Genomic DNA, 17,726 nt, shown 5'->3' on the forward strand with positions numbered 1-17,726 from the left:
CAGCATGCCCGCCCTCCCTGCTCTCCCTCCCAGGGAAACGTGCCCCTCAGAATCAGATACAGAGACATACTATAAAACGAATTTTATTTCAAAAATGCAAAATGGGTAGTCATCGTAATAATAATATAATAATATAAAAAGCATTTCCCCGCCTTCCACCTTAGTGCAAACTGGTAGATGCACCCAAGATAATAGCCCAAAGGTCATAGATTTTGGACATGTCATCGTGCAGTGCTGCACAGCAGCAAAATCACTCGCAACCTCCTCCTGGTGGCTCCACGTGGCAGCTCAGGGCTGAAAGTCAGTGGCTTCTCAGGGCTCGGTCCGGGGGCGCAGGTCTGCAGGTCTCGGGCCCTGCCCGCGCTGTGGGGCGCTCCCGGCTCCTAGGAGGCGGGGGGCCGGTAGGAGAGCGCGCGGCCGCAGGGCAAGGGCAGGGCCCCCCGCGACTTGCCTCCCTGCAGCCGGGCCTGCACCGCCCGCAGCTCGGCCACCAACGCCTCCTCGTCCCGCCGGCGGCCGGCGGCCGTGAACGGGCCGCACAGGGTCCCCACCAGGCCGATCACCACGCCCAGGAAGGCCAGCACGCTGCCCAGCACGTACAGCTTCACCAGCTTCCGACCCGGCCTCCGGGCCACCAGCTCCTGGGCCAGCGGGATCAGCTCCTGCACCGATTCCATCCCGGGGCGCCTGCGGGGCACCTGCGGGGCACCTGCCGGGCACCTGCGGGGCACCTGCGCGGGGAGCGGGCCGTCAGCTCCGGAGGGAGGGCTCCGGCCCCCCCGAGGTCGCACAGGGAGGGGGCCGCCCGGGACCCGCCGCGCTCCCCATCCCCCCGCGGGGCTCACCTCGTAGGGGGCAGCGCGAGCCGGGGGCGGGTGGGGGCGCGTCCTCCTCCTCCTCCTCCTCCTCCTCCTCCTCCTCCTCCTCGCGGCCCGGCTCTCCCAGGTGCAGGCTCCGCAGCTGGCGCCTCGGCGGTGCCCCGGGGCCGCTTATATCTTTCCTCCGAGGCCCGCCTCCCGGGCTCCCCTGGCCCGCGAGGGAGGAGGAGGAGGAGGAGGAGGAGGAGGAAGGGGAGGGGGGGAGGAGGGGCGGGACGGGACCCAGGTGGAGGCGGCACGAGCTGTGCACGCCCGGGTCGCGTGAGCTGGGCGCCCGGGGCAGGGGAGGCCGCGGCGGGGGGTGCAGGGGGGTGCACGGGGCGGGGGGCGGCCAGGACGCAGGAGGCCCCATTCCGGGGGCGGGGTGCGCGCACCGGTGGGGACGTGTCCCACGTGACTCTCCTAGGTGCTGTGCATGGGCGGCACAGGGTCTGGGGCTGTCCGGATTAGGGCCCCTCCTAATGGGGACATCGCGGGGGAGAGAGGGAAGACCCTTAGTCTTTATTCCTCAGGGTGTCGTCCTGGCACAGGTGTGGGGGTCGGGAGGGGAGGGCGACGGGAGGGATCCTGGTGGGAGCAGAGCAAGGTCTGCAGGCTCCGCTGTGCTTGTGATTCTTTCCCCGACTGGTGTTAGTCACAGGTGCTTGCATTGCTAAGGTCACTGGATGGAGAAATATCTATTGAGGGTGCCCTTTGACGCACGTGTGTGTGATGCCTCTGATTGTATTTGTACTTCTGTGTATCATCAAGTCCAAAGTATCCCTGCGCCTACTTGAGAAGTGCACCCGGGGGTAGGGGGGTAGGGGACAGTGAGGATGCAAGGGCGGGGGGGGGGGGGGGGGGGGGGGGCTGTCCATACATTTCCTCTGCTGGTCCAGAATGCGATTAGTTCATGTTCTCAATAGTTACTTGCCACTTCCCTGGGTCTGGGGGTGCCCCAGCATCCTGCGGGCTCAGCTTATACAAACAGGGCCAGAAGGGTGAGAGTAGAGGGTTTGGGTAAGAGCTAAAGAGAGAACTCTTGCGGGGGGTGGGGTGGGGGTGGGGGACCTGGCTGCCTCACTTGGAAGAGCCTGTGACTCTTGACCCGTGGTCTTGAGTTCAAGCCCCAGGTTAGGTGTAGAGGTCAGTTAAGTAAGACAAAACAAAACAAAACAAAAACCAACCACTCTTGGAAGCAAGGGAGGAGAGAAAGATGCATTTTGGCTGAGATTCAAAATCATCACCTCGGGGTGGAGGGTGTAATGATTTAGCTTTGGTTATCCATTTACCAGAGTTAGCGAGCGAGCAAGAGGGGAAAAGCAGAGGTAAGTGGGTCAAAGGACTGCAAGCAGTAAAGGGGGGGAGGAGAGGGAAATCAGACAGGCCAGAAAATTGTAAAGGTCAGTGATGCAATCTTGCAACAGCCTGTCGAAGTTCGGCTGAGCCCTGTGGAGAGGGACAGGGAAAGGGACAGTTTCAAAGATCAAATGTTTGAGTCCTTGCCAATTTTAACAGTAATCTTTTTGCGGGGCGCTGAGGCAGTTTTCCCAGATAATTCAGTTAAAAAAGACAACCATTACAACTACCCTTTGTCTTGGATCCGTGTGTGCACGCCGATTGGGCAAATTAACCAGCTTTTGCAAAATTCTGCCTTTTGCTCTGCACCCAAACGGTCAAGGTGATACAGGACCAAATCGGGGTGTCTCCTAGAGGATGGTGTCCCCCGCTCATTGTTCTTTTAATGTTGTCAGACAGGAAATCTCTGCAACAAGGGACCAAGCTGAGATTAATATGACTCTTGGCATTTTCTTTGAATCTCCCTTATGATCGTGGAGAAGTCTCTAATACCTGGCAGAAATGATATGTGAGCCTTCTCCAGGGGTGTGAGTGTGCCAAACACTGTGGCTTCTGGAAGGGTATGTGATGTGAACCTCACTATCAGGGCTTTCACCTCGTTCCTTCTCTGAAGGTGAGTCAGACCAGCTTGGGACCCAAAACTCTGAAATTGACCTCATCATAGGCATTTCCGTTATTTCTATAACTCAAAGACGCAAACCACATGTCTTCCAAGGTCAGCAGATCGCAATTTATCTGGGGTTCCCCTTTTTGTGATTTGCTGCGGTAGAGCACATGACTCCCTTGGGTGAGTTCCCCTCTTTCCCTCTTCAGTAATCTGACTTCGACCCTCAGATCCTACCATCTTGCTGGTCAGGGCTGGGCAGACTGGGCAGCAGGGGTATGCACTGGGGTTGCCAGTGCAACTGGTGTTTCTGGTTTAGGGGGTAGCTGAGGCTGAGTAGGAGGTGGTGGGAACAGAAGGCTGAGGAATCTGGGGTCAACTTATATTTAGGAATTTCTGATAGCTCCTCTGTCTACGTGGGGAAAGAGAGCCCAACTTCTAGGGTAGGGGTTTAGGTAGGGCTTGGGAAACTAGGCACATGCTTTAACTGTGCTGATGTCACTTTAGAGATGGGAAGCCTTGTGTTGCATCACACAGGCCAGACCAGCGGTAGGGCGATCAGCCATTTATTTCAGTGTGTCTAGGGGCTGGGGGGGTTTCCCTGAGTGCAGGATTTACAGGGCTGAAAATGGGACAGCTTTGGGCAAACTGGGATAGTTGGTCCCCCTACCCTTGAATCTATCCCTAACATTTAATTGTGCCATTTCTAGGAAGGTAGGAAAGGCCAGTTTGAAATTTATTTATTTTGCTTTCCAAATCCTTTTTTCCCAAACTTTAAAATTAAAACAGATACCCGGAGCCATCTGCAGAAAAACAATCACAGAGGGGCAGCAGGTGGTATTAGAGGTGAGAACAGAAGAGAGATAGGGCTGTCCCCACAACAGTGCCTTGGAGTTTGAAGGAACAGTGGATAGAGGCCTTTTAGATGATTGGTTGTTTATGAGCCTCAATTATTAGTATTATTTTGTTACCAGCTCCTTGCCGCCTACCAAAGTCAATGCCCACCCCGGTATTATAGGAGGCTGGAGGGAGAGGATCATCCATCATAGGAGATAGGATAAAATCATTTGTAAATCTTACACTCCTTTTTTATTTTATTTTTTTTAATTTTTTGATTTTTCTGAATCCTTTATTTTAAAATATTTTGCTCCATTTTTTTTTGTATATTTTTTATCCTTTTTTTTTTTTTTAAATCCAGTCCTTGAGTTACTTTCATTTCATGTACACTAGTTTTGGAGAGGTTCTTATCTCTCAAATATCAATGGATGATTTTTAAATCTACATGTCTAACCTTTGAGGGAGGTTTAGTAGATTAGAGTTCTAGAGCCTAGACATTTCTGTGGGGATCTCCTGCTTTTATTACAGGCTTAACACGCTTTAAGTAAGACTGCCCATATTCTCTGTACTCTTGCAAACTAAGTCACCTTCTCCTTAGCCCTATTGCTAGGCAGTGGCATCTCCAATTTACTTCTTTTCTGGGCTTGAAATACTCTGGCCTTTCCTGACTGTGCTATCTCACCATTCCCTACTCAGTGCCCTGCTTTATTTTTCTTCATAGCACTTAGCCCCTGACTTTATATTGATGTAACTGTTGCTTTGGTTTTGTGTTGTCTTCCATGATCACTGGAGGTGGATAAGCTTCGGGAGGGCTGGCACTGTGTTTGTTTTTCACTGTGTCCCCAGAGCCCTGTATGATCCTTGGCATATAGTAGATCCTTAATAGGTAACCATGGGATTAATAAATGTCTTCCCCATTGGACTGGCGGGGACTATGTTTATTAAGTTTGTGCAGTCAGATGTTTAGTGGGTTCTCAAAGAAGCCATCAGGTTTTCCCCTTCCCTTCCTTTCCCTTCCCTTCCCTTCCCTTCCCTTCCCTTCCCTTCCCTTCCCTTCCCTTCCCTTCCCTACCCTTCCCCTTCCCATCCCTTCTTTTTCTTTAGGTAGACTCTGTGTCTATTATGGAGCTTGAACTCCTGACCCCAAGATCAAGAGTTGCACACCGTACCAGCTGCGCCAGCCAGGAGTCCCATTGTTTTTGTTTTTTTGACAGTTTTCTTTTCTCTTTTGTTGTTTTCTCCTCCTCCTTCTTTTTTCTTTTTCTTTCCTTCTTTCTTTCTTTCTTTCTTTCTTTCTTTCTTTCTTTCTTTCTTCTTTCTTTCTTTCTTTTCTTTCTTTCTCTCTTTCTTTCTTTCTTTCTTTCTTTTTTTCTTTTTTGCCTTTAGTCTTCTCCTCTGTAATCTATCTCAAACACTACCACCAAATAAATCTTCCTAAAATTAAATTTTTATTCTAAATTGCCTGTTTAAAGCCTGGATCATTTCTTATTGCCTACGTGGACTCCTGGGTTCTGCACATTGGATTTTAGTTGATTGGTATTCTTGGAATCTGAGACTTCTATGATCTGCTCTTCCCTACTCATTTGACTTTATATTCCATTCCAGCAAGAGCCCTGTGCTCCACAGATGGGTTTCTCATGGCCGAATAAATGGTCCATTCTCATTGTGGCTACCTCACCTTTGCTTATAATCAATCGTCTTCCTCCCTGAAATGCTGTTCTCTTCCCACTCTGTCTTCCTTCCTTCAATTCATCTGCTCCAAGAAGCCAGCAGCACACCCTGCTCTCTCTTTTCTTTGAATTTCAGCTGCTTCTGTGGCTCGTCCTGCACAGATTGGCACTGCACCGTGTACAGTTTTATACAACTGTCTCGTTGTTCCCTGTGGGGCTTGCCCTGTCTCTGTGGAACACCAGATCTTTGTACCTTTCATGGTGCTAATGTGTAAGAGGGCCTTAATCAATACTAGTTACATTGACCTGAAAGTCAGTATTGAGATAGAGATTGCAAAATGACCAGACTCTCTTGGGTGGTTATTTTAGGCACTGTGGTTCGTTCTTGGCTCAGAGCGTTGGGGTTAAAATTGCTCAAGACCTGGCAGCTTGGCTTAGTTCCTTCCACTCTGGCTTCCTCACCTTTCACTTGCACTCCCAACTTAGTGTCTGACATTGCAGCGATTGGCTTACTCTAGAGCACTCCTCCCGCCTGCTCCTGGGACCTCGGGGCCTTGACAAATGAACACCGATGAACAGCCTGCTCGGAGACATTTTACTTTAGTCCCTCATGGCTTCTGGCCAAGCAGAGCCACTATCTGCTGGACCATGTAAGATGTGCTGGGAGCAGCAGCACCCTACTGCCCACGTCCCACTTCTGAATTGCACTACTCTACTTTCTAAGTTTGAGTCAGCAGGGAGTCTTCCCCAAGCTCAAATGCCAGCTAGACTTAAGGGTATAGGGCTCTGGAGTCAGACAGACTTGGGTCCATTCAAGACCTGGCTCCTTTTACCGGGCTCTGACCTTGGACAGGTGGACTTAACTTCTCTAGTCATATCTCCTTGTCTGTAAAGTGAGGGTAATGATCACACTTTTTTTTTTTTTTAAAGATTTTATTTACTTATTCACGAGAGACATAGAGAAGCAGAGACACAGGCAGAAAGAGAAGCCAGGATCCCGGGATCACGACTTGAGCCTAAGGCAGATGCTCAACCACTGAGCTACCCAGGCGTCCCAATCACATCTATTAAGTGAGGTGTGGTGAAGCCTGAATGAGGCGGAGCCCTGGAAAGGGCTTAGCAGTCTGGAACGAATGAAAGCAATCAATACATATTATTGATTCAATCATTATTCTGTTGTCTTTGCCTGCTGCTCACGTCAGCAATTCCTGTGGTTCTTCGTCCCCATGAAGGTCATTCACATTCTTTAGGTGACATCTAGGCAACAATAAGGTCCAAAAACATTTGCTGAAGCCGTGTATCTGATACTGTGTTAAGTATAGTTAAAGAAAGAAGAATACCACATTGTTTTTGTCCTTGTGAAGCTCACAGTCAAGGAGAGGATTCAGAGATTAAGGACGTTATTACAATATACTAGAATAAGCACAATAATAGAACTATATACCAGGTAAACCAATAGAGTAGAATGAGAAATATATTGACTGGTTCAGTTTGGGGAAGAGAAGGTCAAGGAAGGCCCAAGAGTGGATGATGCCTGAGCAGCTGAGGGTATTAAAGGATGGATGATGATGTTCACTAGGTGACTCTGGGAGGGAGTGGGGCCTCAGGGTTGGGGGAGGCCTGCAGTGAGAGACAGCTGCATATAAAAAAGGATAGGATGCCTGAGAATACACTGCATGGTCAAAGAGAAGTTAGGTGAGATTGGTGTCAGGGCATAAAGGATGGGTTTTGGGAAATAGCAGGAACTGAGGAGGAAGCAGTAGGCAGGAGCCATAATGAACAATTATGTAGATGATCACCTATGTATGTGATATCTAGGAACTATTGGCCACTTCCCTCTTCTAGAAAGACATTCTTGGCTTCTATGTCATCATATTCTAATTTTCCTTCTATTCTATTCTGGATACTCTTTAGGTTTTTTTTCCCCTCATTTTTGCCCCCCCCCCCCTTTTTTTTAAGGTAGACTCCATACAGCGTGGAGCCCAAAGTGGGGCTTGAACTCATGACCCTGAGATCAAGACTTGAGCTGAGATCAAGAGTTTGACACTTAACTGACTGAGCCATTCAGGTGCCCCAATCCTTTTGTCTTTTATATGATCTTTAAATATCAGCAGTTCTCAAGACTCAGTCCTGGAACCTCTTTTTAAACTCTACATGCTCTCTTTAGGTGATTTAGTTTACTTGCAAGGTTTCTGTTATGCCTCTGTGTAGATGACGTACACATCTGAGCCCTAGACTCTTGTACCTTCCTGCCCAAGCTACATCTTGACTTGGATATCTTGCAGCTATCAAACTTTCCATGTCTGGAGCAAAATTCAATATTTCCACCCCCAAAACTTCTACCACCATCTTGCTTTGTCTAGATTTTACCACCTACCTGGTAGCTCAGGTCCTAAGCCTGAGAGCCATCCTTTTCTCCTCTTTCTCTGTCACCTCTCATATATAATCACCAAGACTTGTCATTCTGCCTCTTAAATATATCTTGACTTTATTTGCTTTCTATCCCCCTTGCTATCTTCCAAGTCTAAGCCCTCATCATCTCACCTGGAGTATTACTATGGTCTCACAACTGGTCTCTCTGCCTTGGGTCTTGACCTAGTCAATCCAATCAATCTAATCCAATCCAGTCTAATCCAGTCCAATCCAATCCAATCCAATCCAATCCAATCCAATCCAATGTAATCTTAAAAAAAAAAAAAAAAAGAAAAGCAAACCTTATTATGTCATTCTTCTCTTTAAAGCCCTTCAATGGATCCCCATGTTTGTTGCCCTTTGGATAATGCCCTGGATTCTTAGCATGGCATATTAGTTCTCCCATGAGCTTGTCCTTGTCTGGTTTTGCAATTTCATTGTATATCCCTCAACCCTTGCTCTCTAGGTGCCAGCCATGCTGTTCTGTTCTTTCACAATTTTAGATCCTTTCCCATGTTCTTCTCTCCACCTGGAACAATTTCATCCTTCCCTTGATCTTATGAACTCATACTCATCCTTTAAGTGTCACTGTCCTCTCGCTGCCCCAGGGAGGCCTTGCTTGATGCTGAGGTGAGGGGAGCTCTCTGTGCTGCATGTTCCCATAGCCATCTTTCCCTTTCACAACTCAATTGTGTGTCTCTATTGCCAGACTCTAAGCTCTGTGAGGACAGGGACTATCTCTGTCTTGGTCAGTGTTCTCAGAGCTAGCACAATGTGTAGTCTATGGAGTTATTGAATCATAGCTGTCAATTTGTCTTATATTGAATTGGTTATCCTCTTGGTGGTGGGACAAACTGATGAATTTCAGGCAGCAGAACAGTTCAGTAATGTTGGCCTTTTAAGTGGATCGCTATTGGCAGAGTGAAGAATGCATGAGTGGAGCAGGACTAGAGGTAGTTGAGTAGGATGTAGTTAGAATAATTCAGGTAGTGAGGAACTGGGCTAAGAGAAGCCATGGGGGTAGAGGTAGACAGATTTGAATGGTGCACCATAGGTAAAGCTGAAAGGCTTAATGGTACAGAAGAGAAAAGGAGTCAGAGATGGCCCCAGGTTTGGAGAGGAAAGAAGGAACACATTTGGGGAGGAAGAGAAAGAGTTCCATTTTGGATATTTTGAGTTTGGGCTATTTATGAGACATGTAGGCAAAGGTGGTCATTAAACAGTTGTATATGAATTTCTCTGGAGAGAAATTGAGTTGTGAGTTGAGGATTTGAGAGGTTTCAGTGAGTTGGAGGTGGCTGAGATCTTGGGAATGGGGGTGATAACCCATGAAGGAATAGAGAGAAGAGACAAAGGATGGATATATGGGGGTTGAGGAAACACTGACGCTTGCCTGAGGCTGGTGGTAAAGAAGAGCAATAGGTCTTATTTCCTGAATCATCTTGCAGAGTAGTTCACTTCTCAGAGTATTAATCATAAAATCTGATTTTCTTCCTTCACATCCAGAATCTAGGCCGGAGCCCTCTTGGAATAAAGGATTCTTTTCTAATGTACTACGCAGAATTTTAAGATGGCTCCTGATGTACAAGCCCTACAAAACCCCCAGGATTAGTGAATATGATGGGATAGTCACTCCCATGCTTAGGTTATATTATATGGACAGCTGATTTAAAATAAAATTAAAAATTCAGTTCAACAGTCACTTGAGCCACATTTCAAGCAGTCAATAGCCACAAGTGGCTAGTGGCTTCCATATTGGACAATGCACATATAGAACATTGCCATTGTTGCAGAAAGTTCTATAGGAGAACACTGGGTCTCAGTCCATGGAACTGTAGGAAATCATCTGGGAAATGGTTCTCAATTCTGGCTATAGATACTGCCTGAATTCTTTGTTCTCCCTCATAACTAAAACTGTTTATTAACAGTTGTATACAATCACTGTATCCATTTCTTCATCAACCATTCACTCCTTTGCCCATGTCCATCTGGCTTGCATTACCACTACCCCACCAAAATCTAACAGAATGTTTATTGAATGAACCAGGTTTTAGCTTTTTTCAAAAGATAAAAACTATTTCTTCCTTCTAGAAACTCCTCTTTGCATCAGGGACACTGCACTCTCCTGTTCTTCAATGTACTACCTTAGTTTCTTCTTTCCAGATTTCCTTCATTACATCTTTCTCTTCTATTGGTCAGTGATCCTCAACCTTGAACACACATTAGAATCACTGGGGAGCTTTTAAAGTTTCTGAAGACCAGGTTAGATCAATTAAATCAGAAATCTCTCCAAGTAGGACTCAAAGACCAGTAAGGTTTTAAACTCTAAAGGTGATTCTATGGTGCAGCCACAGTTTGAATTACTGCTCTTAATGTTGGGAGTATTCTAGGGTCCTACTCTGACCCCTCTTCTCCAGCTAACATTATTTCCCTAGGTCAGTGGTTCTTAGCTCTAGATCCACTTTATTTTTTTTATTTTTTAAAAAGATTTTATTTATTTATTCATGAGACACAGAGAGAGAGAGAGAGAAAGAGAGGCAGGCAGAGAGGCAGAGACACAGGCAGAGGGAGAAGCAGGCTCCATGCAGGGAGCCTGACGTGGGACTCGATCCCGGGTCTCCAGGATCAGGCCCTGGGCTGAAGGCAGTGCTAAACCACTGAGCCACCCAGGCTGCTCTGGATACACTTTAAAATCATCCTGAGATCTTTTAAAAGCTCTCATTTGCCTGGGAGTTGCCCAAGATTGATGGACTCTAAATTCCTGGGAGTGATTCTAGTATCTCGTGTGGGGCTGGAATAAGACTTTAGAGGTCCAAAGCCCTGAAAAGATTGAGTTTTCTACTCTGCACATATAAATTAAAGTAACAACAATGTTAAATCTTAAAATATCTATAGGAAGATGTCTGGCCTTCTAATTTTGCCTAAGGTGTTTATTTCCATATCTTAAAAGAATTAGATATAAAAATTTTCCAAAAAAATTTGGTACCTCTACTTTGCTGGTACCTTAAATACACGTTTAGCTGGCTTAGGAAGTATAGCCCCAAATCTCATGCCATGGTCATCTCCTTAAAGAGACTTCTCTTGTCCATCCTTTTTTTCCCCCCCTCTTTGAAGATTTTATTTATTTATTTGACAGAGAGAGAGAGAGAGAGAGAGAGAGCGCACAAGCAGGGAGAAGGGCAGAGGGAGAGGGAGAAGCTCAGTTCCAGGACCCTGGGATCGTGACTTGAGCTAAAAGCAGATGTTTAACTGAGTGAGCCACCCAGGCACCCCTTATCCATCCTTTCTATTTTTTAAAGAATTTATTATTATTATTTATTTGTTCATGACAGACATGGAGAGAGAGGCAGAGACATAGGCAGAGGGAGAAGCAGGCTCACTGCGAGGAGCCCAATGCGGAATTTGATTCCAGGACCCCGGGATCATGACCCAAGCCGAAGGCAGACGCTCAACCACTGAGCCACCCAGGTGCCCCCCATCCAAACTTTTGCATCTATAATATCATCCCATTAAAAATATTTCATAAATAAAAAGTGTTGAAATTTGTAATTGTCAGATTTAGCTTTGGATTTACTTGTTTATTGTTTACCTCATCCATGAAGGCAAGGTCCCGTCTGTGTTTTTTGCTGCTGTCTTCTATGATCTCATCTAGCACAATGCCTGGTACAAAAGAAGTGTTCAATAAATATTTCCAGAATGAATGAATGAGTGCAGGTTGATGTATGGCAAGTAGCAGTGAGAGGATGAATCCCAAGACAGATAGGCCCCCTTGGGTTGTTACCCTATAGAAGGCTGTCTTCATAGGGTAGGATGGGATAAGTGAGTTCATGGAGGAAGTGAGTTCATGGTTACAAGGAGGAAGGCCCTTGGCTCCAGCAACCTGGTCAAGGCTTAGAACAGCAGGTACGTGCCATGATGTTGGATGGATGCCAGCTAGTAAATAATTTTAGGTTGTAATTTCTCAGTGTCACCTCCAAATTTTCAGTAAAATGTCTTAAACTCAACAGCTGTGTGTTTTGTTCTTTGGGAAATGGAGAAAGGATTGTGTGTTTCTATTTGGAGCATGGTGCTCGAAAAAAAGCTAGGAGTGTCTGAGGACAAACAGCAACTACAATGAAATTTGTATCATCTGCTAGCATCTCCTTAGAGTTGTCAGCATCATGGTTATTTGGATAGTAGAGGAAAGGGTGGTTTGGATAGCGAAAAAGTTGAGGTCACTCTGGTTACATAATTAATAAGCTATTTGGTAATTATGTATTCAGTGTCTGTGTCCCATGAGACAATGGTCTCCCTCTGGACAGTGATGCCGTCTGACTTGTTTACTACTGGTCACTGGATGCCTGGCTCCGTGGGTGCTCAGTAAATACTTGTTTTGTGAATGAATAGTTCTGGATGTTTATGTTTCTGGGTCAAAAGTCAGAAGGGTCTGCTGACATGTGAAGAAAAGGCCAGGCTCTGAGGACCAGGACCAGTAGAAACTGGGGGTGGTGGGGGCTTCTGTACAGCCCAATTTGTTGGGAGGATTCAGATCCAAGCTCAGGCACCCAGGACAGCTGGAGGGATAACAGGACAGTCTTGATCCCTCGGCAGTGGACTTAGAGAAACAACTATTCTGAGATCCTGTTAGGTTGTGGGAAGGGGTTTCTTAATGTCTTAGGCTTGGTGCTCGTTGGCCCAGGGCTGGAATGGGCCTAAAGTGACCGGCGGGACACGTTATCTTAGGCAGCACAAGGATAGGCAGGAACTCAGGCACTGACAGACCTTTGGCTGCATGTATTCCCTGATTCTCTGTGAGTGACCAAGAACCCTTAGAAATGTTTAGGAAGGGGCAGCCGGGTGGCTCAGCGGTTTAGTGCTTCAGCCTAGGGTGTGATCCTGGAGACCTGGAATCGAGTCCCGCATCGGCCTCCCTGCATGGAGCCTGCTTCTCCCTCTGCCTGCGTCTCTGCCTCTCTCTCTCTCTCTCTCTCTCTCTCTCTCTCTGTGTGTGTGTGTATGTGTCTCTCATGAATAAATAAATAAAATCCTTTAAAAAAATGTTTAGGAGGGGTTGCCTGGGTGGCTCAGTGGTTGAGCATCTGCCTTTGGCTCAAGGCGTGATCCCGGGGTCCTGGGATTGAGTCCCGCATCGGACTCCTTATAGAGTCTGCTTCTCCTCTGCCTGTGTCTCTGCCTCTCTCTGTGTGTCTCAAGAATAAATTAATTAATTAAAAAAATGTTCAGGAGGGCTTGTGAACTAAGACCCTCTTTCCATTTGTGCCCTCCTTTCCCCTGGAGCCACTTTATTCCTTTCATCACTCTGCAAGTTCTAAAAGCTGGGCCTTGTACGCCTTGAATGCCTAGGTCCATGGCCTGACCACAGAAGTATTTCAGTGCCCCAAACCAAAAATACTGGCATTTTAATCCCTGGCCTCTCTGTCCCTATGTACCAGCCATAGTGGATGGAAAAGGAAGCCTAACCTTGAGAGCCTGTTGATCAGTGGATCAACCCACCATGAATTTTCCCAGGTTCCAGTTCTCAGGAGAAAAAAAAATATTTATTTTTCTGGGTGATTTTCTCTTTCTGTTGTCTTGAGTTATGAGGTCATATTCATGGCATATTTTTCAACCCTTTTTGATAGGGTTTTCCCTTGCCCCATGGATCCGTACTAATAAGCCAATATTTATTTATTGAGCACCTGCTATGTGCAGAGGGCTATGCATTCATTAGGGGATAAAAAGAGTGACCAAGGGTGGTTTCTGCTCTCAAGGAGTTTACAATCCAAACCTGGGGACAAATCACAAAATAACTAAAAGTTGAATAGCCATAAATATGTAAATATGACATAGAAGGGATTTGCAAACAGAACAGAACTGATTGTTTCTTGAATTGTCTCAGGTCTGCTGCTGCAATTTGGGTGAACTGCAATTTCAGTGAATAGCAGAGAAGTCACCGAGCCAGGAACCTGATCTGAGTCTTGGATTTAGAATTCATCTAAGTACACAAGAGGTGTAGACAGCAGTGTAGACAGGCAGAGCTGGATGAATTGAGCCTAAGTGTGGACAAGGGAATGGAATGGCTGGATCGGAGCACTGTATGAAGGGGGGCTGTGTGAGATAGGGTCAGATGTGCAGCTTTTTTAGCAGGACCCTGAGAGCCTAGCCTGGCTGTGGACTTGGGATTTTAATCTGGAGATGATGGAAAGCATACAGGTCAAAGTGCATGCCAAATCCAACTCCGCAAATGAAGCACGAGGCCAATGCTAACAGGATAAAATGTACCTTGGGAAAAAGTGCAATGGCATGTGTGTGCATCTGTGTGTGTATGTGTGTGTGTGAACATGCACCTCTTAAGAAGAGCATGAATTCAAGATGGGGACAGCCTGTTTTAACAGTATTTGACGTGAAACGGATAGAGGTGTTAATATATCTATAAGCTCAGTATGGGTCGTTGGTGTGATTTGGCTGGGAAAGCCTCCTGCGAAACTTCAGGCTTCAGCAGCAGGAGGGGAGTCTCCAGAACAGAAGTTGTCCTGGCATCCTATTTGCTTTCCCCAAATCCTCGAAGAGGACTACTTTGATAAGATGGCCAATATTCATATAGGGGCTTCCTGAGTTCTTTCCTGTGGGAGGGTCCTTTCCTCATGTGCAATTTCCATTCAGGTTTTTCTAGGACCCAGAGCCAACTTCACACTCGCAGAGCATTGCACAGAGTTTATTCATGCAGAGTTTACTGAGCCGCCTGAGGGGACACGGTCAAACCTCATCTGGGAGAAGTATTGATGCACCACCAGGTGAGCAAGCGTTTGTCTGGGATGAAACAGTGTTCTGAGACGTGGAACTTTCAGAGCTAAAACAAGGAGAATCCTGGAAATCTACAGTGGTTGGTCACCCTACAATATACCAGAACCTTCTCTGTGAAGATTCATCCCCATACCCAATGGTTTTTGTCTTAGAAACTGGAGCAACCTGCCTGTCTCATAGATATTTATCCGCTAGGTACAACTTGCAGAGATCTCATGGTCTGTGTTCCTAAGGTTTTCCAAGGGGGCAAGCTTGTGATGCTTCAGGTTTTGCAAATGTAAAATATTCACAAGGCCCTTTTTTCTATTACTTTCCTTGTCATCGTCTACAACTGTCCCATGTGACTTTCCCTTTTCATGAGAAACAGATTCCCTTAATCTTGGGAGGACCAGATATTATCATGGAAAGAGAATGGATTTTTGGAAGCTTAAAGATCTGCTGGTGGATTCTGGTTTCACCATCTACCAGTTGTGGTACATGCTGTGTGTTCACCAAGTTCTACTGCCTTTTCCTCTTCTGGGCACTTTGGGAGATCAGTTAGGCCCCCTCTGAAGAGCTGTGGCCAATAGGTGGTAAGCCGAATGACTTGTCACTTTAGAGCTGAAGGGTGGAACATGACAGGGTGTCTCCGTGCTCCTCTGTCCTTGCCCTCATGACCATTAAGGCCACGTGTCCTTGTTGGTGTGACTACAGGATGGCAGAAATCACCTCTCCCCTCACCCTTGTCTCTCGTCTTAGTTTGCACGAGCGACAAATGAATGTTTGTTTGTTTAGCTGCTGAGATTTTGTGGTTAGTTAATGACTGCAGCATAACCTGACTCAAACACTAGTTCTGTGTCTTCCTCACCTTGGGGTACCCTAATAAAATACCATGGATTGGGTGGCTTAAGCAATAGGCACTTATTTCTCGTGGTTCTAGGAGGCTCGGAGGCCAAGTTCAAGGTGCTGGTGAGAGCTGGCTTCCTGGCTTCAGACAGGTGGCTCCTTGTTCTCTGTGGAGGCAGAGCCCTGGTGTCTCTTCCTCTTCTTCTTCTTCTTCTTTTTTTTTTTAAGATTTTATTTATTTATTCATGAGATAGATAGAGAGAGAGAGAGAGAGAGAGAGAGGCAGAGACACAGGCAGAGGGAGAAGCAGGCTCCATGCAAGGAGCCCGATGTGGGACTTGATCCCGGGACTCCAGGATCACGCCCTGGGCCGAAGGTGGCGCTAAACCGCTGAGCCACCTGGGCTGCCCTCTTCCTCTTATTATAAATGCGCTAATCCCGTTATGGGGACTCTACCCACATGAGCTCATCTAAACCTAATAACCTCTCAAAGGCCCCCCATCTCCTCATACCATCACACTGGGGTTAGGGTTTCAGCATATGAGTCGGGGGGCACATATTCAGTCCGTAACACCTTGTAAGCTTGTCTAGCTAGCTAATAATGCTGAGGCTATAAAAAAGGGATATAATATCTCTTTCAAAGGACTATCTTATAGGGCTGCATAATGAGATACTGTAGATGTGGTGTTTAGAATGGTTCGTCATACTTAGCAAGAGCAGAACAATATTTTGTTCCCTCTGTTCTATCAGGGAAATAGATGTTTCTTTCTGGAGTAATACTTAACCAAGGGAGTAAGTACAACCTCTCATGTCCAGGGAAACATGCACAGAGTCTCCAGATGATGCAGTTCAGCCCGTCTCTGTACTGTTGTTTGGCTCTTGGTCTTTCACTTGGTGTGGTCTTTGATCAAGGGACCCTGCGCAGAAAATGCCACCGTGATGTAAGACATTGGACACCAGGACTCTACCTCCCCCCATCATGTTCACCTCTAAGCATCATATTTTAGGAGAATTGTTGACAGGTGTGGGTACTTCTAGAGGAAGGTGAGCAGGTTAGGAAAAGCCTGGAAGTCATGGGGATGGATGAACAACCTACTACAAGTAAGGTTACCAGATTTAGCAGATAAAAATAGGAGAAGCCCAGTAACATTGGAATTTCAGATAAACAAGGGGTCTTATTTTAGTATAAGTTGCCTCACGTGATCTTTGGGGTCTCCTTATACTAACAAGGTATCTCTTGTTTATCTGAGATTCAAATTTAACTGGGTCCTCTGTATTTTATCTGGCGGTGCTAGCTACTGCCAGACAGGGCTTTACCATTCTAAATAAGATCCCTGGAAGGGCCAGGAGAACGACGAAGTAAATATTCAAATGTTCCAGTTGGCTTTTATTGACTGAATATGGGGAAGTGAGCACCTTGTGGTTTGAGAGGGAAGGGGATATGGATGTAGCTGGCTTCATGCCTGGAATCAACCCCAGGCTACCAGGATTATTGAGGACAGTGCACACATATCAGATGGAGATGCAACATCACAGTTAGGAACACAAATGTGTGCTTATACTTGGATACCCGGAGCTGCTGGGTATGCAGATTTCTGAGTGAGCAAGGGGGAAGTTTAGAATTAGGTGTGTTTATTCTGGGAGAACTGCACGGGAGAGGCAAATTTGGGTGAGGGTGGGAATTTTGGTTATCCTCCCTTCCTCCTTCCCCTCAAAATATAGATAAATGAGAACTGATTTGCCCTAACTGATCTTTCTTTTGATTTGCCCTAAGACATACGAGCAGGAGGATAAGGTGCTGCTGGTTACTTAGTGCTTTCTCTGCCCTCCCTCTCTGTTAGTCTGTCCTTCCTTACGCATTTATTAGTAAACACATTCATTGAGGAACTATGCAAAGGGATTTCTTGACATAAGACATCTAATAGCTCCAAAGAGCAGTATTTCTTAAGAAGGGGAAACCACATCTTACAAAATCGATGATGATCTAGATAACTTTTAGTGAACTCCCTGGCAGTCTGTGGGTATAGTGGAAGGGGTTCAGGGCACATAAGGGAGCAGAGAGAGGATGGGTTAATAACTTGTAGAGGAACAAAAATTACCATCCTTCCCCTGACACTTTTAGCCTTAGGTTTACTGATTATCTAGCAAAATATGCTCGTTATGGAAGACAAGGGCACGCAGAGAAATAGAGACAGGAAATGTTCGTGTGCTGGGTATTTTCTCCCTGTCTTCTCTCTGAGTATTAGTTTTCTCTACAGTTAAGTGGCTTTTATGTACATTTTTTTCCTAATTCCCCCCCCTCCCACTTAACAGTATCCCATAAACCCTTCCCTCTTCATCAGTATTAAATGTCTTATCAATATTTCAGATCAGAAGAGT

The 17,726-nt window shown here is 46.3% G+C and overlaps 2 protein-coding genes across 4 annotated transcripts in view; one reads left to right on the forward strand and one right to left on the reverse strand.

Moving 5' to 3' along the window:
• The window catches only part of LAMB3 (laminin subunit beta 3), a 153,575-nt gene that overhangs the window by 89,082 nt on the left and 46,767 nt on the right, over positions 1–17,726 (forward strand). For both annotated transcript variants that reach the window (XM_072733356.1, XM_072733355.1), the window contains one exon: positions 14,382–14,512. The gene's annotated coding sequence lies outside the window, so the exon portion shown is untranslated. The remainder of the gene's footprint in view (positions 1–14,381; positions 14,513–17,726) is intronic.
• Positions 243–950, reverse strand: G0S2 (G0/G1 switch 2). 2 transcript variants are annotated; one of them, XM_072733361.1, is made up of 2 exons: positions 846–950; positions 243–731 (listed from the first exon to the last, which is right to left on the reverse strand). In XM_072733361.1, exon 2 carries the CDS (start codon positions 675–677, stop codon positions 384–386), a length of 294 nt encoding a protein of 97 aa, XP_072589462.1. In that variant the 5' UTR covers positions 678–731; positions 846–950; the 3' UTR covers positions 243–383. The 2 variants fall into 2 exon arrangements, with proteins under 2 accessions (XP_072589462.1, XP_072589463.1); XM_072733362.1 differs by having other exon boundaries at positions 243–720; positions 846–915.

This window comes from Vulpes vulpes, chromosome 13 (genome assembly GCF_048418805.1).
Source record: "Vulpes vulpes isolate BD-2025 chromosome 13, VulVul3, whole genome shotgun sequence".
In the NCBI taxonomy this organism is placed as follows: Eukaryota; Metazoa; Chordata; class Mammalia; order Carnivora; family Canidae; genus Vulpes; species Vulpes vulpes.